Source organism: Canis lupus, chromosome 20 (assembly GCF_048164855.1).
Source record: "Canis lupus baileyi chromosome 20, mCanLup2.hap1, whole genome shotgun sequence".
NCBI lineage: Eukaryota > Metazoa > Chordata > Mammalia > Carnivora > Canidae > Canis > Canis lupus.
In genome coordinates, this window is record NC_132857.1 from 38690581 (window position 1) to 38717990 (window position 27410).

Consider the following 27410-nt stretch of genomic DNA (forward strand, 5'->3'; position numbering starts at 1 on the left):
GTTGTCAAGAGTATTACAAATACTTATGTTATATACCTTCAAAGGCTTATGACCATTTTTAATTTTAATGGCAGCATGTTTTATGCAGAAATTAAGACATAATTTAGTGCTTGATGCTTACTCATACATTTAACATTTCACTGTTCTTTCATTCCCAAGGTCTGATTTCCTCTGGTATTTTCTTCAGCTGAAGGGCATTTCTTGTAGTATGGGTCAGATGAAGACAAATTCCCTTATTTTATTCCCTTTTTTGTTTTAATCTGAAATTGTTTTTGTTTATTTTACATCAATTCTCCATGGTTTCTGGCAAGAAGTCTGCAGGCATTCTAATTGTTGTCCCTTTGTATCTAATTTGTTGTGGTGCTTCTCTGGCAGGTTCAACGTTTTCTCTTTATCTTTAGGTTTTACAGTTTGACTAATATGTACCCAGGAGTGGTTCTCTTGGAATTTATTGTTTTCCTCTGGGAGAGTGTGGTCACTGAACATCTTGAATATGTATTATCTTTTAATAATTTTAGAATATCTAGCTATCATTTCTTCAAAGATGTTTTCCAGTTTCACTCTCTCCTTTTAAAATTTCAGTTACCATAATGTTAGGCTTTTTGTAATTTTTCTTCTGGTCCCTGGGGATCTATTTTTTTTCCTTTTTTAAAAAATCTTCTCACTTTTTTTCAGATGGAATGATATGTATTGATCTGTATTTCACTGTCTGCACTGTCATTTCCATTCTGCTACAAATCCTATGTAGTTGCTTTTTTATGTTAGGTGTTTCTCAATTCCAGAAATGCCCATTTTGTTCTCTTTCATATTTTTACATATGTGTGTATAAAATACAGTATACACACACACACGCATGTTTCTATGCTGATACATCCTATCTGGTTCTTTTGCATGCATTTATTTTTCTGACTCTCAAGGAGCACAGAATAGCAACTTTAAGGACTTTGTTTGAAAATTAAAGAATCTATAATTCAGTTTCAGTCACAGGGTTGATTGAATTCACACAACTGCTCATACCTCTTCTCTAACTCTCTCAGGGTTTTCCCCTCACTCTGGGAATTATGGTCAGCCAGGGGCTATTTCTCTTGCTCCTGTCTGAAGATAGTGGGTTTTCCTTTCAGAGAGTCAGCCCCCCACATATCTACCTCTGCCTCAAAATAGCTGCTTTTAAGATAATATCCTAAAGAAAAAAAATGGAGAACTCATATCTTGCTGTTGTTCACTTTGCTACTAATTTTTACCTCCTTCCCAAATTTGCATAGTTTTGTTTAGTCTCCAGAATCCTTGGGTAGTTTTGTTTTTTAAAATATTTTGTCTAGGGATCCCTGGGTGGCGCAGCGGTTTGGCGCCTGCCTTTGGCCCAGGGCGCGATCCTAGAGACCCGGGATCGAATCCCACGTCGGGCTCCCGGCGCATGGAGCCTGCTTCTCCCTCTGCCTGTGTCTCTGCCTCTCTCTCTCTCTGTGACTATCATAAACAAATAAAAATTAAAAAAAATATATAAAAAAAAATAAAGTAAAATATTTTGTCTAGAGTTTATAGCAGAATTCCCATGAGGCTTGTTTTGCTAACAGCTTACTCTTCCATATCTGAGTTGAGAAGTCATTTATTTAGCTTTTTTTTTTTATTTTTATTTATTTATGATAGTCACAGAGAGAGAGAGAGAGAGAGAAAGAGGCAGAGACACAGGCAGAGGGAGAAGCAGGCTCCATGCACTGGGAGCCCGACGTGGGATTCGATCCTGGGTCTCCAGGATCGCGCCCTGGGCCAAAGGCAGGCGCCAAACTGCTGCTCCACCCAGGGATCCCTATTTAGCTTTAAAAAAATTTTTTTTATTTTTATTTACTCATGAGAGACACAGAAAGAGAGGCAGAGACAAAGAAAAAGGGAGAAGCAGGCTCCCCCTGGGGAGCCTGCTGTGGGACTGGATCCCAGGGCCTTGGGATCATGACCTGAAATAAAGGCAGACGTTCAACCACTGAGCCACCCAGGTGCCCCTATTTATTCAACTTTAGTCAAAGTTCTTTTAATTGGAGAATGCTCTGGATATGGAATGGTATTTTCCAATATGAAATTTATCATATTCCTGGTGTAATACATTTATTTTTCCTTTTCATATTGAATCTCTTGATATCGGGCAAATGACATAATTCCAAAAAAGTGATAGTGGTTTACATTTGAAGACAACTCTAGTTCAAAGAATCCACTTAAAAATCTGATATCCCACTAGATATATGCCATTACTTTTCCAGGGACAAGATAGGGATTTTTTTAGAGACAGAAAAATGGTTAAGAAGAAAACAGACAACAGAAACAGAAAATGATGTAAGTTTTCAAAGGGAAAGTTCTTTTGAAAGACACTGAATTTGGGTAACATAAACAGACGTCAAAGAAATTCATGAACTAGCTTTTTCTATTCTTTAATGAATAGCCAAACTTGGCTATGATTACCCTTGTTCTGTTTTAGTTCTGGGACATAAAATATAATTACTAAAATAATTTTGAATCAATAAGGACTCGAGTACCAAATTTTATATATAATATACATAAAATATAATTTTGCATATAATATATATTAATTTTACATATATAAAATATGGTTTTATATATAATTATCTTCATTCTATCATTCATATCAGAGCACATTAGAAAATATCATGATACTGACCAAAATCTTACCATTCTTCTTCAACATTAGTAGTTCTGTTTTGTTTTGTTTTTCTAACAAGTAAAACTAAAGGACCAAACCACAGTTCCTTTATTTAAGCCATGTAATTTTTTATGTCCATTGTTCCTTCTCAAACTATAATTCCTATTCTAATAAGATAGTATAAATATATTTTAAATACTAAATTACCTATTATCCTACTACTCTAAACCAGTAATTATTTTTACTTTACTATCTTCCCTTGCTACCTTTGTCACCAATTGTGTTTCACATTTTTAGCAGAGATAAAATTTCATGCCATTCTATATGCTCATCGCTAGTATGTGCTGCAGAGTATAAGATATACATATAATCCTGTTTATCCACTTTATCTTTACACACACACACACACACACACATATATATAACTTGTCATCTTTTTCTCTATTTTGAAAGTCCCTGAGGTGCCTTAGTTTTTACATGCTGTTTAAGTAATCACTTTTGTCTCGAGAACTTCATTTTGTCATTTATAATAATTCTTTAAACAAATTTCATTTAAGATGTAAGAAATGCTCTGAAAAAATATTAAACTAAATGATATAATGTCACTGTCGAACTCCAGTTCTCTCCCAGGGGACAACCACTCCTAACAGTGTCTATATATATATAGACATATATATATTAGCAATAATGGGGTAAATGCAACGACCCCCGTTATATACAATATTATGTTATTGTTTTATATATATTTTATAATATAATTTATTATATTATAAACCATAATATACAATACAGAAGTAGACATGATATAAAATCATTGTTTTGTTTATTATAATAATGAGAACATACTGATTAGTCTTTTTTATTACTGGATAGCGTTGCATATCTGCACATGCAGAGAATCATAGTTATTTCAATGGCTTCCTAATAGTTTATACTTTTATGTACTCTAATTCATTTTATTAGTCTAATAATGGTGACCTATTTAAATTATTTCTAGTCTTTTATTTTGTTTTTTAAATTATAAATAGTGTCCCAGTGAATTTTCTTTTTATATGCCTTAAGGCACATATGTAATATGTCTTCCGGATGGATTCTACATTTGGAATTGCTAGATATATAATACAACATTTCTTCTGGATATAATCTTAGTCCAATAAGAATGTGTCTGTGAGATTTATGTTTGTTTGTTTTTATTTCTAATTTAATTCCTTTGTTGTCCAAAAACATGCTCTGTGTGATTCCCATTGTGTTATACTTATTGAGACTTGTTTCATGGCTCAGTGTGTGCACTTGTATATGCCAAATATTCTGTAATTGCCGAGTACAGTGTTCTGCAAACGTCAATGACATTATGTTGGTTGAGTGGGTTGATCAAATATTTTATATCTTTTTTGATGTTCTGTCTACCTGTCCTGTACTTTACCACAAGTGCTGAAATTACCAGCTAAAATCGTCAATTTGTCTATTTCTCTCTGTTTCCAGAATGTGGTAAAGTATATATTTGCTTTCAATCTTTTTCTGGCTCTGGGGAATTATTACTTTATGTTCCTTAGAGATTACAGTATAAGATGTGGTTGATTAATAGTATCATAAAAGGTAGGGTTTCTTTTCACATTTTCATTTCCTTTGTTGTTTTTAAGGAGGAGAACAAGGGAAGAACTCCTCTATGCACCATTTAAAGATGTCTGAAGTCTTTGTGACAAGAAGAATTTTGCCATTAATGCAGACAATAGTTCCCCTCAGAGAGTTTTCACGTCATTTAATAAAACAAAGTAAATCACTAGAATACTAAACTCTTCATAATTGGTATCTCTTTACCTCAGGGGTTGTGTAGGATGGTTTACATCTTACAAATAACACTATTATAATTTTATTTTTAAAGGTTCTATTTAGACCACTGATGGAATATGACTTGACATCACTGTAGGATAACCCTGTATGTTCAGAGTGATAATAAGAGATATGCCAAACTTTAGTTGCAATGAAACAGAAACTAGGAAATTTCAGTGATTATCATCTACATTGTTATTCTATTCAAATGGTTTCTTAGCAGGAACTGTCCAAAGTGTTCAGTACATTGGATTATGCGTGACCTAGATTTATAGTTTAAAAATCTGCAACCATGGAGCCTCCACAGCTCTTACTACACAATTTGTTATTTTATTTAATGTTAGGAGCAGCTTGAGGAAAGAATTGCCAGCAAAATTGCTATCTCTGGGAAAACAGGGAAAAAACAAGATATGGTCGTTGCATTTACCCCATTATTGCTAAATAACTCAAAACTGTTTAAACATAAGTTAAGGGAAATCTTGTGAATTCCTATTTGAACTAGGAAACAAACAATGGTTATTCTTTCTGTTACAAATCTGACATATTTTATATTTCTGGCTATTTGATTCTTTTTATCGTTTCACAATTGTCAGTTATATCAAGTCATAGTTTTTTGTTAAAAATATAAACAAATGAATTAAAGCCTTTAATTAAAGCATTTAGTGATTCCATATGCATTTATTCTATTTCTTTTCGTATTGAGAACTTCTGTATAGTCTAGAGGAATACCTATAAATATAGGTCCTGCTATGTACAATTGACCTTTGAATGACATGGGTCTGAACTGTGCAGGTCCACTTATATGTGGACTTTTTTCAACAAATACAGTATAATACTGCAAGTGTATTTTCTTTTCCTTATAACTTTCTTAATAACATTTTGTTTTCTTTAGCTTATTAGTTTATTGTAAGAATATAGTACACTTCTGTTCAACAGTCAGCTGGTAGTTAAGTTTGAGGGAAGTTAAAAGTTACAAATGGAGTTTTGTCTGGATGTAGGGTTGGCACCCCTAACCTCTGTGTTGTTGTTCAAGGGACAAATTTACTTCAAACCTCAGCTTTCAGGTCACTTCCTCCAGGAAACTGCCCCATCATCTCAGAGAGCCTCCTGCCCTTGCAAAATGAGGTCTGTGTTAGGACCCTCCCATTTCAGGTTTTCCAAGAGGGGAGTATCCCCATTTGGCTCTATTTTCTGCAAATTCCTAGAATATAGAGATTATGCCTTTTATAGTCCTATGAATAGGAATATAAATTCCTTTAAATAGGAATAAAGATTACCGCTTTTCCCCAAAAGAAATAAGTAAATTTCAGATGTCTCATTATTAATATTGGTACTTTTTATGATGAAATATTGATTTCTGTTTGATTCTTCTAAATGTGAAATAAAACATTAAACACATAACATAGGCAAAGGTTATCTCAAATAGTATTTAGTGGATTGATGATTTTCTTCTCTTTTCTTTTTCTTTATTTCATATAAGCCTGGCAATATTTCTACTTACTCTCTGAATCTCTAGGGCTGGCCTCAACTAGAAACTGTCAGCATTTAAATAATTTCTGTTTTCACATGCTGACATAGGGTGCCACACTCTTTCAAAGCAGCTTCCCTTTAATTATTTTCAGTGGAAAATCCATGCCTGCTGCCTCCAGAGCTCAGTATACAATTATACACGCTATGAGGATTCCCTGCCTTCAGAGGGTTCACAGTCCAAGGCAGTCAGCAAAGACAAGCCAACATATATTTATCAAGTGACTTCTAATAAGGCCATTGCACACACCTAAAGCAATGTGAAGACATCTAACCTTATGCAAGTTGCTCCATTTCTCCTTACCTTGAAATATGCAACACTTAACTAGAGGAACCATTTATACGTGTGCTTACAGAAAATGAGAACTGTATTTTCTTTTTTGTTGTTGTTTCTTTTCTCACAACCCTTGAGATCAATTCTTGAGCTGAGATCAATAGACACTTAATCAAATGAACCACCCAGGAGCCCCAGAACCATATTTTCTATTTCTTTTGAAAGATCTCTGAATTTAGATTTAAAAAGTTATAAATATGCTATTCAAATAATTATCAGACACTGGAGTCTACAGCAGTGCTTAACTGATATGTAGGTAATTTTCATAGCAATGAAAATTAATTTTCCTTTACTATATGTAGTAATTGTATATATATGTGTGTATATATACACATATATATACACACATATATATACATATATAGACATATTTATTTTCCCTTTCTACCCATATACTTATAATGTTATAGTATTTTATTCATATAAGAATATATTTTCTGTCACATTTAAATATATAATATGTTAATGAAAATATATACCTGAATACAAGGCAAATTTATCAGTCAGAATATTTGGGACATTTTAAGGGTGTTTTGTTATTTTTGTTAAGTCCAAACAGTTATCCTATTACAGTTCACTAGGTTATTTCCAGTCTAATATTGAGTAAAGAAATTATAACAGCTTCTTGATATTAACTTTCCTCATGTCAAATTTGAAGCAAGACCCATTCGACCTTAGATGTGCCTAGCACTAAATGTGCTAAGAGGGATTGCTTTTATTTTCTGGAACAAAAAACAGGAACATTAAATTTTGTTACAGATAACATGAAAAAGGTAATTTGTTTTCAATTATCTCCACTAATGAAGATGAATGAGGTAAAAAAAAAATGCTCAGAATTCATTTATATGGGAAACAGTCATTGCAATAGGTGCTTGAAGATGTTAATGGTGTAAATTTTCTGATTTTACTGCTTAGGTTTCCTCCACCAATTGAATGTACTAGGAATGAACACTACACACACTAGAGTGAAGAACTTAGGTGAAGTAGAACTTGACTCCTGCTGGTCCTTTTTTATCTATTACTAGGACACCTCATATATGCTAGGACTTGATACCCAAGACTTTCATCCCAGAATGTTATGATATTAGCAGCAGAGAGTATGTGTGTGTCTATGTATTTGTGTGTGTATATGTGTATGTGGTGATTTTTAAGATTTTATTTATTTATTCATGAGAGGAACCAAAAGGGAGGCAGAAACCTAGACAGAGGGAGAAGCAGGCTCCCTGCAGGGAGCCCAATGTGGGACTTGATCCCAAGACCCTGGGACAGATGCTCAATCACTGAGCCACCCAGGTGCCCCCCCAAATAATTACTTTTATATAGAAAAAAAATGAGTACTTAATAGAATGTGAAGTAAAAACATTTTGATTTTTAGTAGGAAACATAAGGTTTCAATGATACCTCCTTTAAACCATAAGGACTAAGGTCCTACTGGAAAAGCCAATGAAATTGTTCAAAATTTCCACTACTGAAAATGTAAACACATCAAGGAAACTGGAAATTCCCTATAGGTATAGAACATTACATTACATTGTTAATCACTTGAGATTTTAATGTAATTTTAAATTAAATCTCTAGTAAAAGTGAAAATGCAGGTGATAGGAAAGTCTGATAATTTGTATATTTATTTGGAGAATTACCTAAAATATATTTTTCAATTACATAGGTAATAAAATGTAGAAAAAGTGATTTCTTCAAATGCCTAGAAGTGATAAGTAAAACATTGGATATTTTTAAAGCTTCATGCCATTGGAAGGATAGGTATGGTGATTTTATTTTACCCTGAATACACTGAAAAAATATGAGTAGTATCAAAGAATTCTATGTTAAGTGTTTCATCACACACAAAAACAAATAGGGCACTGGGCAACTTTTCAATGTGATGGATATATTATGGCATTGAATGTGATGATAGTTTCACAGGTATATACATATCTCCTTCTCATCAAGTCTTAAAATGTGTACATGCTTCTTGTATGTACTCAATGATGCAAAGTACAACCATTTATATGCATCAATATTTGTTCACAATAAAGCAGTTTAAAAATTATGTCTAAAATGATATTTAGAAGTACACTAATATACTAATTGTAGATATATATTGATACAATATTTGCATGATATAATGTACTTGAATGAATATAAGCCAATTTTTATTTCCCAGATTGTGAACAAATTTTCAAACTCAATAGCTGATGCATTTATCTCTTGAATATATTTTGTATAATACAGTTCCAGATTGTAACAATAGCCTCTAAACCTAGCTCTCTGCCTATAAACTCAATTGCCTACAGTCTAACATGAACTCTTCCACCAGACCTGTCCTTTCATGCAGGACTTCTCTTCACATCATGCTATCCTCAAAACCCTCTCTGGTATCTGATCATCCATGCAAACAGCTGTCATCCTTTCATTAATTGCTCAATGCTACCACATATTTATTAAACCTATATTTTGCCTTGTGCTAAAATGAGTTTTACAAAGGAGGAGAAGGAAGAGTGAAAGAGAGAGAGAAAGAGAGGGAGGGAGGGAAAAAGGGATTGTTTAGCATATTCTGTATTCCATCTCCTTTGGAAATGACTGTAGGTCAGCTGTGGAAGACAGCAATGTAAATAATTTGAGATAAAACAGAAGAATGTTAGAATTCTGAGAAGTATTCACTTAGCCTTTACTGGGGAAAAACTATCAGTAAAGAGGAATACTTTAGCATTTTGTATTTTAGTCTTTCACTAAAGACTTCTGATGAAAAGAAAACAATGACCTGGTATACAAAGGGAAATGACTCAGAGGCATGAAGGAGCAATACGTTACCATCTGGAAATTGCAGAGTTCGGTTCATAGAGAGAAAAATCTGTGCTTCTACTCTGCAACAGAGTGGCAGGAGCCAGATGATGTGTCACCTTAGCTTGCATCTTGTGTGTCATATCAATGACATTTTATAACCTGTGGGAATTGTTAAGAATCTGCATTTTTAACACATATCTCTGCAGATGCCGGATGGATTAGAGTGGCAAATGAGTGAAGGAGGGATATTTAGGTGAAAGATGATACAACCGAATTACACCGTGTTACTGTAGGAAAGGACAAGTGGGAATCAAATAGACAGCTACCATTCATTAAGCAGTTACTATGCTGTGGTGGTTAATTTTATGGGTTAACTTGTCTGGGTTATGGTGTCCAACTGCTTGGTCAAACAAGTCGTGTGAAAGCAGTTTGTAGATGTGATTAGCATTTACAATCAGTTGATTTTTAGAAAAGAATAATGTGAGTGATCCTTGTCCAATCAGTGGAAAGGCTTTAACAGCAAAAACAGGTTTCCTGAAGAAGGACTTGTGCCTCAAGACTATAGCTTAAGATTATAAAATTCACTCTTATCTGAGTTTCCAGGCTGCCAGACTGCCCCATAATTGCACGAGCCAGTTCCTGAAAATCTCTCTTTCTTCCCTTTCTTCCCTTTAGAGAGAATACACACACATGCACGCACACACACATAAATATACACACAACATTGGTTCTGTTTTCTGGAGACTCTTGACTTAATGCACACACCCCTATCTTATTTAAACTTCAAACAAAATTGTGAGTGGTTGCATTTTCTGTAATTTTTATATAAGTAAGCTCAACCTTAGAACTGCAGCCTTCCTAACATCACCAAATGCAAAAGGAATCTGGGCTTGAGCTTAGGCTTTTTCAATTCTTGATATCAAGTTCTGATCAAGGAAATGTTTTTCCCTTCTCCAGCTCAAACCTGTTCACGTGATTTTCAAAGTCCTTAAATTCTTGTGGTAGAATTATAAGTAACTTTATTTTATTTTTTACATATGAATTTATATGAATTCATATACTTATGCAAATTTAAAAAATGTCCTACAATGGGTGATTTTAACTTTTTTTAAGAGAAGGTTACTTTTCAAAAGAGGAAGGACATACCCTCTTAAACCAGAAGCCTTTCCAGCTGAATGATTAAGATATTTTTCCTGTTTTAGGACCCACTATTTCTTTTAATAAAACATTTACTACACCTAAAGTGGCCTACTCACCACTTGTTCTAAATAATGCATGTCATATTGTGATAGAGTTTAATTTCTTTTTCCCCCACAAAGTTTGCCACATTCAAATTGCCTTCTACCATATCTACTGTTACTGAAAAATTCTCCCTGTGAATTCTAACTCAGACCCTCTTAACTGTAAATTATGTTAATCTTGTACCTCTCTTCTATAAGCCAGGGATTTCTTTTATAGCAAATAAAATTAAAAACTGAGAATTAAGGATGAGAAATTAATTGTCTTTAGTTTATAAACACTACAGGACTCTTTAATTATTTTAATGCAAAACTAATTAAAGCACTGTAATGGCTCATCTCTAATAAAATCCTATTGCTGAGTTCGCTGATGGCTTCAAATATTGACAAAGCCTGTCATACTCATGTGAAATGGATGATTAGCATTTGTGGAGATGCATCCTTTAATTTATATTGAATTGATGTTTACATGTACACCAAAGATAAGCTTGACAGATATGAACTATATCCCAAAATTTTCTCAAAAGACTTTGGGATATTATTTAAAAAAGAAAAGATGAAAGAAATGAAGAAAACCTGCCATGGCAATTACTCCTCAACTCTTTCAACCTCCCATACTCTCCCTTCTTTATTCCAATCATTCCAAAAATTATTTTAATAATTTCAGTGTTTTTAGAAAATTACAATATTTAGAAATGTATTATATAGAATGTACTATGAACAAAGCCAAGAAGCATGGGAAATGCCCTCACTTTACTCTGGATGAAGATGAAGTGTCAAGAGGAAACCTAATTTGACCAAGGTCACATGGCCAACTGCTTACAGAGATTCTATCTCAAGTATATTTACTTCCAGAATATTTTAGGTACAAATGCTTTTCTAATGAAAAGAAACACTATCTCGTAGCAATATATTACTCTACAGCCTTCTTGAGATGTGAAGGCTACTTCCCTATTTCACCAGTCAGCCTTTTAAGGTATTTCTTAGATTTATAAAATTGAATAAAAACAATAATAATGTGTACTTATTAAGGGAAATATTTATAGCTCCCCAATTAATTATCATAATGCAATGATGATGTAGATATTTCTATTTTATAAATGAGGAATTTGAAGCTCATAGGAAATAAGAAACATACCTTAACCTACCCAGCTGTTGTTGAAGCAGCACTTAAAAAAAAAAAAACAAACAAAAAACGGGATTCTAACTTCCCTTACAGGACTGTGTCAAAGGTCAAAGTTAGGATTAGTCAATCAGAATTATTAAAGACAAATAGTCTGCTATATTGATAAGAGTATCAAGAGTTCCAATACTGAGAGATTTACTTACCATTAAAAGCCCTCACTCTTAAAATAGTTTAGTGTATGTACTGCCGAGGCAAGCACAAAATAGTTTAAGTTATATAATGCAAAACTGATAGCATGCTAAAGTAGAGGATAACTATCACTAGCAAGGAAATAAAAGTTTAAAATGTAATTATTAAGATAGATCTAGTAGGCAAATATTAAACACTGTACCTATCACATATAAAACATAAAAGTTTATAATAAGCTATAAATCATGTCATAAAATTCAAAATCATTATTACAAAGTTCTATTTCTGAGCTTTACATATAGTTTTAAAGCCAATTCTACATTTGCACAAATTTAAAAATAAAGATCAAAGTAGCCCATTTGAAAAAGAACATACAATGAAAATTGAAATAATATTCAAATTAAATTCTACTAAAAATATTACTATCAAACTTGTTGGATGAAGATAAGGTAAATTTAGAGAAAATCTTACAGTATTCAGTATTTATATTAGAAAAAATCCAACATTATAATAGAAAGCATCGAATAAATTTAAAATTTGGCTTTTTGAGAAGACAAATGTGAAAATTACAAATATCAAAGTTGATCATGAAAAAAGAAAGTACTTATAAATAATATAGAAAAAGAAAAACAAGTACAAAGATTAAAAGAAGACTTAACAAGTTATAAAAGTATGTTAAAAATTGGAAGTTTAGGTGAAATGGATTTTTAGAAATGTATACATTACTAAAACAGATTTTAGCAATGTAAAACATAATATTATCACCATAATAGAATAAGTTTTTAAAAGTGTCCCCCCAACACACAAATACCGCACCATATCTAGACACATTCATAGGGTAGCCAGTGCAAGAACATTTTTATAAAATAGAAAATATTGAAATGGGAGAAGCAATAATGTCATTTCTAAGAAATAATATGATAGTCTGGAAAATCTAGGTATTGGCAGGAATATGGTACAAAGGGAACTCTCACATTGTCACTAAATTGTATAGAGTATAAACACTCTAGCAATTTAGAAATCAATTTGGCAGGACGTACTATACTTGAGCATTCACATGCTCTATAACCAAGCAATACCATTTCCTGAGCAATACTCCTTTAAAGTCTTTATACTTTGACCATGAGACACAGACAAGAATATGGTTTTGGTCAAACTCCTTTATATGTCAGTAATTCTCTTTTGAGTTTGTGATAATTTGAAGATCTAATATGACAAGAAATCTTCCTCTACGAGACCTCTGTCAAGTGTAAACCACCATCTTAAATTTTTACCCTGAACAATGCTCTAAGAATAAGTAAACTTTGACAACATTATGTAATGGAAGTTCCACAGAACTAGACCTTGGTATTCTGGGATCTCTTCTTGGATTCACTGTCAACTACCAGTTTAATCACAATTGTATAAACTCTTTTTTTCTTCTCTAATTAATTGATATTATTTGATATTATGGTTATTATATGATATATTCTTAAACTGGAATACTAGATAAAAGATGGAAGAATAAATAAAAAACATCAAGTATACCAGGATACTGTGCACAAGGAAGTGGCTTTGTAGACATTGTCCACAGGCCCATGGCTGACACTATGTGGAAGGTACCAACACCTGTGCTTACCAGCTGTTGCCCTTGGACACCCCAAGCCGCATACTGCAAGACGGAGTCCTCTACTTCAGGAGGATTTAACTCCCAAACTTCCCTTGAAAAAAGGTAAATATTTTTACATGAACAAATTGACATTTACACCAACAGTTTAGCTGGACAACAGCTCATGAAAACCAGAAAATAAAAGAACTTACCTAGTGTGTATGTTGTAAATCACGTATGAAGCAGTATAGGAATAATGAAAAATCTGAAAATAAAAAAAAAAAAGAGAGTTAAGGACTGCAGTTTGGAATAAAAGCTCTATCTTAGGATACAGACATGTTCTCAACAAAATGTGGGGAATCCGATAACTGATTTTAGAGAGAAATCAAAATGTGAAGTATTACAGTTCTGAGCTTTATTCAGGAGCCTCTTGCCTCTTCTGACCATTAGCTCAATCCCTTATTCAATCCACTCTATTCTTAGTAGAATTGTGATTATATTGCTGTCTTGTTCAAAATACTAAATGATTCCTCGTTGCCTATAAAATAAAGTTCAAGCTGCTTCATTAATGTTCAAGGATTTTGGTACTTTGGGCGCTACATCCTTTTCCAGCTTTACCATCCACCAATTTCCCTTTACCTGGTCTATACTTCAGTCACATTAGACAACTTCCGCCTATGTATCCTGAACTTGTTCTGTTTTCCCCCCACCCTCCAGAACATCGTAGGGGAAAAGTTAGTGATACTTTATTCAGCATGCAATTATAAAAGCTTTTATTCCTGTAGTGGATGTACACTGCACAGATATTATAATATTGTCAATTAAAACTTCCTGAAAGTCAAATTGTTATTTCTTCTTGCTGTAATAATAGCTTCAATTAAACATGATTGGCCACATATTTGGTAAGGAAATACTAGTGTCATCTCTCTGCATTGAAATTGCAATTGTTACACCATTTCTTATAGTGTTGTGTTTTAAAATGAACCTTTATTCTCCTGTTCCTTTTAAAACCACTATTAAATCTAAGATTGACTTTTCTATAGAGTTGTAGAAGCAAAAATATTTTTTTCCTGGTGTCTTTTTTGACATTCACACTGTATTCTATAAAATTCCATATTTGACTACAAATTTTAAACCTTGACTTTACTACCATAGCTGACAAAAAGTAAGAAATGTGACTACCTTCATAAACATTTTTTTTTCCCATCTCAGAAAATTCTGTTGCCAAAGCAGACTGCCAAGTGAGCATTTCATCTTCCAAGCAGACAAATTTGCTAATGACGTTATGGGTAAAAGGAGTGTGTCTATTCATCCTATTACTTACCTAACAACTCGCTCTAGCTGAATTCTAGGCTCACATGCATCTTGAGAGAAAGTTCCTGTGCATTACTATTTAAGCCAAAGCAGGCCAAAACAATCAAGACAAACCAGATGTAACAACTGAATTTTGCTTCTCTTTCTATAATTCTTGTTATAGAAGTTGCTGGCTCTTCTTAATATATGAATCCAAAGGACTCCAAACAATGTCCTCCAAAGGGATATACAAACCTACTGTTTGCTTCTTAGTTCTTAGCCCAATACAACATTTTCCCCCTTAGCTCATTCACTGAGGTGGAAGATCATGATAAAAGAAATTAACCTTGACTGTGTGCAAGCCCAGAGCAGGTTGCAGTAACAAATTGCAGGGTTTCACCTCCTCTACAGATGTCTTACAAAGCCAGTATTTTGCCATCTGCAGACAATTAGAACCTAGCCCTTTCTTACCAGCTTAGAGCTTTCCTCTAAATCCGCTCATCTTTGGTGTGTGTGTGTGTGTATTCCCAGCAGATCTCAAATACTTCTTGTTGTATAATTTCTCATCATTACAATAGCACTTGATACCCACAACAGAATACAGCCAGTATGGAGTAGAAGGGATCTTGAACAGGCTTAGAGGTGGAGGTTTCCTTTTATTTGTTTGCATTGTGTTGCAGAGATTTCAAAAGGGATATTTTCCCAAGAGAATTGGATTTAGCTTTACTGACCATCTGTATTAAGTTGCACTTGTCTAAAATTACTGTTAATCTGCATTTCTCTCTTTCTCTATCTCTCCCCTGCCCCCCACTGCTTGGATAGCATGTCTATTATTATTATCATTTCCTAATTTCCTTTTATCCTAGATTCCTCTTCTACATTAGCTAGGTAGGTCTTATTTCAGGATGAGAGGATAAAATTGGAGTCATAAAGGTTAGGAACATTCTTTTTCCTGTATGATTGGCTGCTGCATAATGAGAGCCAAACTGAACATCTGATGAGATCCTTGGGGAGAAAGACATTTCACAGTCAGAAATCACATATTCATCACTTCTCTGCAAATGATGCTCCACTGCCTGTTACAGAGTGTGAATGGTTATGGCAAAGGTAGTGGGACTGGGGCAAGTTTGAGAAATAATATGTAAAAACTTGATCAAAGCTTACTCCTGGAATCTGGCCTTGAGCTGTCCAATGATTAAATCTCATGATGCAAAGGTATTGGGTATAGAGAAACCTTCATAAGATCCTGCAATCATTTCTACATTACCTTGGGAACCGCAAGAAGAAGCTGATTACTTAAGTGTTTACTACTAATAGTAGAATAATTGATTCTCATTATTTGCTGTAGTCTCTTTTCTATAAGTCATCGTAAACACTGAGTTAGCAAATACCGAACATAGACTCCTCGAAGAAATAGAGTTAGGTTCCTGTGAGTCTCTGGTTGCAACATTTTCATCAAGTCATCAGTACATAATTTTATTTCATGTATATTTCTTTTTAAAGACACTGTTTTTAATGTTTAATATTTTTCATTCATTAATACTGAACTCATGGCCAGCAGCATTATAACTCATGCCTGAATAAAGTTTATCTGACACGTGTGCTTTCCCTGTAAAGTATATCACAGCCTCTTGTACCTAGTGACACACTAGATAGCACTCTAGCACTGTTTATGGGGGTGGTCATTTTCAACAACAAACCCATTAGCAAAAAACACAAATGTGAAAAACAGCATTTAAAAGACTGTGAAAAGGACGCTTAGTTTACAGTATGACAGCTGAAGCAAGGAGGCAGAGTGTCATCTTGTTTGATCTCAGCTGGAATAGTGTGTATCAGGCAACTCAAATGTTCTGCAGCTCTGCACTGTCTAGGAAAACCTAAGAAAGCATAGCGAGTATTGATTTTGAGGTTACAAATAAATTTTAGAAAACAGGTAAATTTGGAAATCTGGAATCCACAAATAATGAAGATGAATTGTACTGGTAATGTAGATGTAGCATGATATGTTACTGGAGGAAAGGAAAAAGCAGACATATTTAGGGCCTACCAGAACTTGGATAGAAGAAGAATACAATTCTCCAGAATGGTGGCATTCATGTTCTATAAATGAAAACTAGCTACTTCCATTCATTTATCAAATATCTGTTAAGTAACTTCTTTGACACAGGTCCTGTACTAAGTACTATTAAAAAAAAAAAAGATTTTGATAATAAAGATTATTTAAAAATAGGATAAAATATAAAAGAATATCAATTGATAATTTTAATTTATTACTATATTTTATCTGTCAGTTTATAAATATTTATTGAATACTAATTATGTGCAAGCTCATGAGTTAAGTACCTTGCCAAATGCAAAAGCCAAAATAAATGTAATTCTGGTCCCCAAGGAGCTCTTGATTCAGCCAGGGTGACAGGATTAAGAAACATTACATTAGTTTAGAGCACTCTGCTGCAGGTCATAGTTAAATTAGGACTTGCAGATTATAAATCTATAGGCTTTCCAAGATGCAACTGTTCTTTTTGGTTTTAAGATTGTGACTATAACAATAAAAGTTGTTTTTTTTTTTTTTTTTTCAGTAAAAGTTTTTGAATCGAGCATATACTATATACTGGACATCTGAATGCTTTAAATATGTTATTTAACATTTAAATGTACCTTAAGAAATAGATAGTCTCATTCACAATTCACATAATAGACTCTGGAAGCACTGAAAGTTTAAGTAGGAGACACAACAATAATTTGAGCTCACGTCTGTCTGATTATTGTGACTTAATCTCCCTGCACACTCTCTTTCAGGGAGCTGGGATGGGAAGCACGGCTCCAGCTCTGCAAAAGATTCATTTCTGAAAGACCTATTAAGCCATCATCCAAAGATTTATTGACAGGAGTAGGCATGAATTAATTGTGATTACCGCAGTGAAGAGAGATTTCATTTTGGAAAGATGATCTAATAGATCAGATTAAAAATGTAAATCCCCTTCTCCTCTAGCTGTTTTTCACATTTTTTTTTTCTTGGAATATCAGTTATTACCTAATACATCTATGGAGATTCATGTCAAGGAGAGTTACACTTACAAGAAAAAAGAACAGGACACTAGTAATTTATGATTAAATCAGAGGTTTATATCTCAGGGTGCCAAAGCTTTTCCTACACTGCAGTTAAACTGCCGAATTGGTATAAATAGCATGCATTTTCATGTCCTGGAGGATATTTAAAATGGGATCATGGATTTGCCATTGACTCAAACAGGAAAACTAAAATATGAGGAAGCAAGTCTCTGAGTAAATAGCATTTATGAAAGAATGCCAGTGAGAGAAAAGACAATATAGGCAAAAGGGCATTTGTTTCTCCTGGAAGTAAGTGGTATGATGATGCCAAGTTTGTTCTATGATAATGAAATACCTTTTAAAATGAGTAAGTTGTGCTCGCTTCGGCAGCACATATATTAAAATGAGTAAGTAGTGACTCTGTTGCTGGAAACTTTTTATCTTTATTACACAGTGAAGAACTAGACCATTAGGATACTTTAATGTAATAAATACAATAATAAAATTATAAGCTGCAGCTCTACAAAAATACTTCTAAAGCAGTGTATGAGAAAAACTTTGTGAACACTAAATAAGTATTAGTTGAAAGGGAAAAGAAATCTGGTTCGGGAATTAAAGATATATTAATATTTATTGATCGGTATTTTAATCTACTTTCATTTGTTTTCTCACCTAAAGTTCATCATAAACTTTTAGGTGTTTTTCATCCAGGATATAGTTAGTAAAACCAAGAGTAGAGTCTAAATCTTACATATTCCAAACATGTAAGGACTGTTTTAATGTGTTACCACAAAAAAGTATTATGTAGGATTATTTAATTGTATCACCAGTATGGTAAGTGGTGGACGTAGTAAAATATTCAAGATGGTGAAATGAAATATAAATGTTGGTGAAAAGGATACAATTTAGGTGTTGCTCAAATTCAGCTCCCTTTATGCCAAAACCTATATAAAAAATAAAATAAACTTGGTAATAAAAAATAAAGACTACCTGCCACAAAACCAATTTGGTCATTCTGTTAGCTTCTAGGCATCATGATGCCATCACCACATAAGATACATAGTAAAATAATATTTATATTTTTCCTTGCCTTAATTGGGTCTAGTTGGGTTCCAATTTGGAAAAATATGGTATTATTTGGGATATTTTAGCATTTATCATGTACTCATCTGAATTGAATAGTACAGTTACTCTGAATTGAAATATGATACTTTCAGCATACTATGTAAGTAGAAACCTAATGGGAGATTATATTAGGTAAAACGTGTTTCCATTTACTACATTTATTTTATTTACAAAAATGAATGGCTGATGATTCAAGTTTAAAAAGCACACCAAAAACTACCTGGGCATCATTTCTCAATTTTAGATAGTACTGCTGTGTCCAGAATATAATCTAACTGGGCTAAATATTATCAACAGTCAGCACAAGAAGAATATACTTTATTATATAATAAGGGATCTTTGAGTGAACAGAATAAATCATTCTCTCATATATTCTGTGTTAGATAAAGTAACTGATCATCATAAGCAAACTCCCTTCAGGTTATTCTTACAGTTCAGTCCATGAGATATCTGTAATGCAGAATTTTATTTCAATGATGCTCCATAACCCAAGTTTCTCAATTATTTGACATGGAATTTTCCCATAATATACCTCTGATTAAAGTACCAACCTCATTGACAATGCTACTCTTTGAAATAAAATATTTTCATGTACTAGACCTTTCCATATTAATTAATGCAAATGAGATATTTTCACACCAATTGGCTTTAAACTATTTCCAATGTACCATCACTGAAAATACCTAGTTTGATAACCTGAATAGCATTTAAAGGTCAATTACTAATAGTGGTACAGTAGATTTTCAATGTGTAATGAAATAAATTTATACACCATCTAACCCCATATAAACTAGTTTTCTCTCTAGCCTATCAATGCAAAAATAAATATATTGCAAGGGGACAGAGTGAGGGACAAATGCAACCTTGTTTCTACTCAGTGCTAGAATTAGAAAGGCAAGAATAAAAATCAGTGTTTCCATCTACAGCTATTTTGCAGGTGAGCCAGGTATATAACTTAGAAAAGCGGTCAATTCATTCATTCCCCAGCAACTTTGGTGAAAATGTTCCTTATTTCAATAGTATCAAACCTTAATTTGTGTTTTCTTGAGCAACTTATTTGAAATAGTTAATCTGCTCATCAGAAAAATGCAGAAGGCAGGATATATCCAAAAGTTTTGCTATAAAAATTAGAGGAAAAACCATATGGAGATTATTCAGTTATTACATGAGATTATACCAAGAGAAGAGAGCCAGAAAAACCAAAATGTATTTCAATTGGCAACATGTCACTTTTTTGAATAAAAGTCTTACTAACAGAAGGTCCAACATAGCATAAGAAGACCCTTAATTCACCTCCTCCCATAGACACACCAAATATACACCTATATGTAGAGAAATTTCTCCAAAAGAACTGAGGGCTGATTTGATAACTTCTATACAACACTAGAAAGACCACACAGAGAATGGTAGAAGAGACAGAGATACAATAATGACAGGAACCCCACATCTGCAGTAGGGAGAAATATCACTGAAGGGCCTGTGAACAGACTCTCCCCTGCCTGGGGCACAGCAAAAAACAAACAAGCAAACAAACAACAACAAAACAGAAACAAAAACAAAAACTAAAGGGCAACTAGAGACTACTTGGAAAAAAAAATCCACTTACTAACCTTAGATGATCTGACATGCTGGAATCTTCTCTAGGGTCAGAGGTGCTGATGAGCACCACATTTTATGTTCTTTTTCCACCCTGATAGCACAGATGGGAGTAGGGTCCAGGCATTCTAACTGGCCTTCCAGGGCTACCCAGGGCACCTGGCATTCCTGGCCCACACCAGCTCCAGCTCCAGCAATCCAATCAAGGCAGCCCACTGCTGCATATCTTGGCATCACCCCCAAGTGGTGTCTGATTCAGTCCCAGTTGCCTCAGCAAAGCCTTCAGGTATACACAGTTCATTAAAAAAAAAAAGGATACTCTGACACAAGGCTGCTCCTTCAAGCCCAGGAAAGGTAGCTATTCTAACTCATTCATAATATGTTTATTTGTTTATTTAACATAGAAAAGCAAACAAAAGAATAAGATAAAACCTCAGGGAAAGAAAACAAAACAAAATAAAACAAAAGCTAATGAAACAGAGGCTAGTCATTTACCTGATAAAGACTTTAAAATAATGGTCATAACATTGCTCGCCAAAGTGGGAGAAAAATGGAAGAAAAAAGGCCATCAAATCATAATGTAAGTCCAAGAGAAGAAAGGAACAGAGAACTATAAAACAACCAGAAACTAACAAAATAGCTATAAGTACATATTTTCCAATAATTACTTTAAATATAAATGGGCTAAATCAAAAGACATAGGATGGCTGAATTAAAAAAAAAAACTAATGAAAACAACAACAAAACAAGAACAGCCATTTTAGCAAATAGTTTAGAGGTTTCTCAAAAAATTAAAAGTAGAATTACCATATGATCCAGTAATTCCACTTCTGGGTATTTACCCAAAGAAAACAAAAATACTAATTTGAAAAGATATGTGCACCCTTATGTTTATTTCTGCATTATTTACAATAGCCAAGATATAGAAGCAACCTAAGTGTCCATCCATAGATAAACAGATAAAGAATATGTAGTATGTCTACATAATGGAACATTACTCTGTCAAAAAAAGAATGAGATCTTGCCACTGGAAACAACATAAATAGACCTAGAAGGTATAATACTAAGTGAAATAGGTCAGACAAAGAAAGATAAACCCATATGATTTCATTCATAGGTGGAAATAAGAAATCAAACAAGAAAAGAGAGAGAGAATGAGACAAAAAACACTCATATATAGAGAACAAATTAGTGATTGCCAGAGAGGACATGGGTGAAATAGATAAAGAGGATTAAGACTACACTTAACATGATGTGCAATGATTAATAAACAGAATTGTTGAATCATTATATTGTACACCTGAAACTAATATAACACAGTATGTTAACTATATGTCAAACAAACAAAAAACAAGGCTCAGTTATATACTGTCTTCAAGACATATTTTAAACCAAAAGGAATACAGAGACTGAAAGTGAAGAGATGAGAAGATATTCTATGAAAACAAAAAGAAAGAGTTGGACTAGTAATACTCATACTAAACAAAATAGACTTTAAAATAGACTGTTACAAAGACAAAGAAGGATATAACATAATGATAATGTCCTCTAGGAAGAGAACATAAAATTTATAAATATTTATGCACCCAACATAGAAGCACCTAATATGTAAAGCAAATATTAACAGACATAAAGAAAGAAATCGGCGATAACACAATGATTGTAAGGGACTCTAACATCCCACTTATGTCAATAGATAGATCACCTAGACCAAAAGCCAATATGGAAACATTGGCCTTAAAAGACAGAGTAGACTAGGTTTATTTAATTAGACATACATATAATATTTAACCCAACTACTGAATGTATATTCTTTTGAAATGCACATGGAACATTCTTCATGATGGATCACCTGTTAGGCCATATAACAAGTTAGTATAAATTCAAGAACATTAAAATCATATCACATATCTTTTCTAACTAAAATTTATGAAACTAAAAATCAATTACAAATAGAAAGCTGGAAAAAAAACAAACACATGGAAGTAAAATAACATGCTATTAAAGAATCAATGGGTCAGCAAAGAAATCAAAGAGGAAATAAAAAATAAGAGAAACAAAAATGGAAACAAAATATTCCAAAACCTATGGGATGCAGCAAAAGCAGCCCCAATAGGGCTTGCAGGTCAGAAGATACCCACATTTTACATTTTGATTCATTACTAAGTCAAATTCTGGGAAGAATGAAGCCAATTTATACTGCTGTACGCTACACAAGTATGTGTGTGTATGTGTGTGCATTTGTTTGTTTAACACCACAATAAAATGATGTCACCCAGTGTGTTGATTTAGATTCTTTGAAAGACAAAAACAAACACAAAACATCATTTAGAGTTGTAATATGATGATGATTTTGCTTGAATATTTTGTCATAGCTTTTAATATTTTGTGTTTCTTCATTTGTATTATCAGTGTACTTTCTATGAGGTTATTCATGTTTTTCTTATTGATCTCTAAAAGCTCTTTTTATATTGTAAATTATAATTTTGTTTTAATGAATGCAACAAATATTTTACCCAACTATTTGTCTTTTCACTGTGTGTGTGTTCTGTGGGAAGACTGAAAATCATATGATTGTTTAAGTCCATGTACTCTTTCACACACTTGAATCAATCTGTACAACATACTTAAACTAATGTAACCATGTGTCAATTATACTTACATTGATTTTTTTAATTTAAAAAAGCATATTTATTCTCCAAATCTTATTGAGATCATAGTTCATTAAATATTTAAAATCTTTGACAAGGTCATAAAATGTATTAATAAGATTTATAAAATATGAAAAAATGAGATTCATATTCTCCTCAGTTTACCTAAAATTATTTTTTTCTTTAAGATGTGAAATATATATCAAATTGTTTTATTCCCCAAATAAGCAGGGAGTTGCCCTATATAATCATTTGGCATTTTTCCTTAATTATAAAGTTATTACCACATCCCATTTATGCTTGATCTTTTTCTGGATGATTTTCATCTTACTATTTCTTTGCCTTTACCTGACTAGAATCACTATAATATGACTTTAAAATACATTTTCACATCTGAGAGGATTAGGTCATTTTTATCATTTTAATAACATATATATACTCTAAATCTTGATTATTCAAATCCAGGTCTCAATCTTTAGATTAAATTCTAGTTAAACTGAGAAGAGGATTCAATATTATGAATGGAAATTTTGTTGTTCATAACCTTTAAAAGAAAACTCAAGTCATTTCTTTTCTCTTTTTCTTTTTTCTTTTTTTTTTAGATTTTGTTTATTGAGGACACAAAGAGGCAGAGACATAGGCAGAAGGAGAAGCAGACTCCCCACGGGAAGCCCGATGCAGGACTCAATTCAATCCAGGACCCTGGGATCATGACCTGAGCCAAAGGCAGATAGATGCTCAACACTAAGCCACCCAGGTGTCCCTCAAATCATTTCTTAAAACACCAGTATTTTGATTGGTGATGAACACCATTTACTTGCTCATGTTTTTATTTAACATCTGTCATCATCACATTAATCTGCATGGTAATACCATAATGCAGATTGTTTGTGGGGTGTTATTAAAGGTTTGTGTGGATTGTGTGTCTGACTCAACCTTTACTGTGCAGACTTGGAAAAGTGACATAACTTTGCTTGTCTTAGTTTCTTAGAGATGATCAATGCTTTTCTTTTAGAAGAAAACTGCTCAGTTTAGAAGTAACTCTTCAGTTACTGGAGGAGTTAATAAAGAGGGAGTCCTATAAAGGAAAAGGGTTGTACATTGGAAGTATTTCAGAATAACTGACCTTTTGATAAAAATACAAGCAGACACTAATAAAGATTCATGCTGTCTTTTATATGCTACTTATGAAAAAGTAGCATATACAATTACCTGAATACTAAGTTGATACTAATACATATATGTATATTTTTTTTCCAAAAGGAAACAGAACTCAAGACAGAACTTTACAGAAGAATTACTCTAATGGTGATATTAATATCTGAAGAAAATTGTTTTCTCCCATAGCAAAAGTAACTAAAATTCCTCTGATGGGGCAGCCCTGGTGGCTCAGCAGTTTAGCACTGCCTACACCCCAGAGCGTGATCCTGGAGACCGGGTGTCTCTGCCTCTCGCTCTCTCTCTCTCTCTCCTCTCTGTGTATTCTCATGAATAAATAAATAAAATCTTAAAAAAAATTGCTCTGATGTCTGTACTTGTAAGGTACCTGATGGCATGAACCTCAAATACATAACAAACTGATTTTCAATCTCACATACTTCATGTATATTCAACTGGCTGGGCATGTGGTCCATTGGTTATTACCCAAAACAGAAGTGTCTTCCAGAAGAAGCCAAATCTTCACCCCTAAAGCTCAACCAAACCAACTGAATATGAAAATGGCAAAGAGACTGACCAGAAATCATGAGGTAGATCAGGAACCAGGGCCCGAGGTTTGAGAGTAGACTTTTTCTTCCTTAATAAGCCTAATGCCACAAATATGTAACTATTTGCAAAGGGGAGTTGGTATATATGATTTATACCAAGGATCAGAAGATCAAAGAAAAATTATTTAAAAATTGATGTATGAGACACAGAAATGAAAAAAATAAATCATATTCTCATGTTCAGTAGAAGACACTGAACAAGTTGATGACAAAGACTGGACAAAAGATACAGTTGTCTCAGTGACTTGGTTAAGGCACTTGATGTGCTATCGGGAGTTAGTGTCAGCAACCTACTACATTTCAACTCCAATGATTACATTCTGGATAGGGGAAGGTTAAGTTCCACATGTGGACAACACAGATGATAAGGGGACCTACCTCATAAGCTTATTGGATATGTAAATTGAGATAGTGTTTGTGAGGTGCTTGGTATATCTTCAGGGTTTAATAAACATTAGATGCTATTATTGTTGTTTCTGTTTTATTAGGAATATCATGCTTGAAATAATTATGATTATTTAGAGTTTTTATTATACAATGTCAATTAATTTAGTCATCCTGAACTACACTGGGTTTTTATTATACAATTCTGAGATAAGTTAATTATCCAGCCATTCTTAGAAATATCTAGACTTCTTAAACTCCCAATTAACAATTGCATTCCAGATTATGATACCTGGAATGGAATAAAAAGATAAAAACATTCCTTACAAAATTTCTCCTTAGCCTGTATTATTCGTAATTAGACATGTTCTCCACGATATTAACTCATTGACATGTATTTGTTAGGAAGAAAGCAATTAAATTAACTTCTCCTGAGGCTGAATAAGAGATAGCCAACTCAATGACAGAGCTGCATTTGTTTGTAATACCACTCTACTAAATACCAGCATACCCAAGGATAAGAAACTAAAACCAATGAATAATACAAATGAATAATACAAATAAAACAAATAATAAAATCACTGAAAGCAAAAGCATGTTCTATTAAAAAATCAATTAGATTGATAATCTTATAACAGGACTGACAAAAGAAAAAAAAAAGGGAAAACAAAACTAGAAACACTGAAATAAAAAGTATCACCAAACCATTACAAGGTATTAATTACCTTATTGGCAGTAGTTAGTACAGTTCTGCATCTAGAAACTTGATAACTTAAATGGCATGAACAAATTTCTTGAGAGACACAAAACTATAAAACCTTCTCAAAATAAAATAGGCTACCTAAACAATACTATATGTATTAAAGACATTAAATTAATAGCTAACAAAAATTTGAAACAAAGAAAACTGCAGGTCCAGATTGCTTCGTTTGTGAACTCTATTAAGCATTTAATGAAGGATGAATGCACACACATTATCAGAATACAGGACAGAACAGAATACTTCCTAATTCATTTTATAAGGCCAGCATTATTTAATACCAAAACCAGATGAAGGCATTAAAATAGATACAACTGTTCAATACACTTCATGAATATAGGCACAAAAAGCCTCCCCAAAATTCTAATAATATCCTATAAAAGGAGAATATCTAATGAGTTATAAATAGGATTTATTCTAGATGCAAAATTGCTTTAATATTTTTCATATTATCAACAGTCTCCCCTAAATCATATTATATATTAACTCTGCAGAAAAATCGCTTGACATTCAATACTCATTCATGATTAAAACTTCTGAACAACCATAATTAGCAGCAAAATTCTCAATGTGATAAATAGCATTATCAAAAGCATACAGCTAACGTCATTCTTTATGGTGAAAGATTAAGTGCTCATCCTCTTGGAAATGAGGCAAAGAATCCATTCTCACCATTCTTGTTGAACATTATACTGGAATTCCTAGCCAGGGCAAGACAATAAAATAACATATATGCTTAATGGAAAGGAAAAAAATGAAACAGTGTCCATTCTCAACAGACATAATTGCTTCTGTAGAAAATACAAAGAAATTACAATAAGTTTCAGAACTGATAAAACAATGATAAGAAATTAACAATGTTAAAGTTTAACATGTCAATGTAGAAAAATGAATCAAAAAGTAACGATAAATAATTGGGAACTAAATTTGAAATTGCAGTACCATTGATAATACTGTCAAAATTATGAAAAAATCTAAAAAAGTACACAGAATTTAAATATAAATCTAAAATATAATATCTCAATATTATCTATATATAAATATAAATATATAAATATACAGAATGTATATACTTTAAACATGGATGAGACAATGTAAGTATAATGTCATACACAGTATTCATGGGTTGGAACATTCTATGTACTTAAGATGTCAAGTCCCCCAAAACTAATCTATAGATCTAACATAACTCCAAATAAAATTCTAGCAAATTAAAAAAAAATACACATTGACAAACTAATTTTAAAATATATATGAGTTGCAAAAAAGCAAACCAAACCAAAACAAAACTTAGAAAAGCCAAAATAATTTTTCAGAGCAAAGTTGGACAATTCACACAATGTTTTTTCAAGATTCCTTATAAAGGTACAGTGTTCAAAACAATATATTACAGAAATTATAGATACATATCACAGAATAAGATAATGTCTAGAAACATATATACATAGTGATTTTCAAATAAAGATTCAATGGCAAGTCAATGGTTTAATGAAAAAAGAAAAATTAGACTTTTCAGCA

General features: G+C 32.9%; 1 protein-coding gene and 1 long non-coding RNA gene across 5 annotated transcripts in view; one reads left to right on the top strand and one right to left on the bottom strand.

The window, feature by feature from the left end:
- LOC140611887 (uncharacterized) overlaps window positions 1–24456 on the top strand; it is a 160596-nt gene extending 136140 nt beyond the window's left edge. The window contains exons 4-5 of the long non-coding RNA XR_012013199.1: window positions 23585–23739; window positions 24246–24456. This is a non-coding gene — a long non-coding RNA (uncharacterized lncRNA). The remainder of the gene's footprint in view (window positions 1–23584; window positions 23740–24245) is intronic.
- Window positions 1–27410, bottom strand: part of DPP10 (dipeptidyl peptidase like 10) — a 1275784-nt gene that overhangs the window by 127608 nt on the left and 1120766 nt on the right. For all 4 annotated transcript variants that reach the window (XM_072788965.1, XM_072788964.1, XM_072788966.1 and 1 more), the window contains 2 exons: window positions 13479–13531; window positions 13297–13378 (listed from right to left, as the gene is read on the bottom strand). In XM_072788965.1, the coding sequence (XP_072645066.1) occupies window positions 13297–13378; window positions 13479–13531 (135 nt within the window). The remainder of the gene's footprint in view (window positions 1–13296; window positions 13379–13478; window positions 13532–27410) is intronic.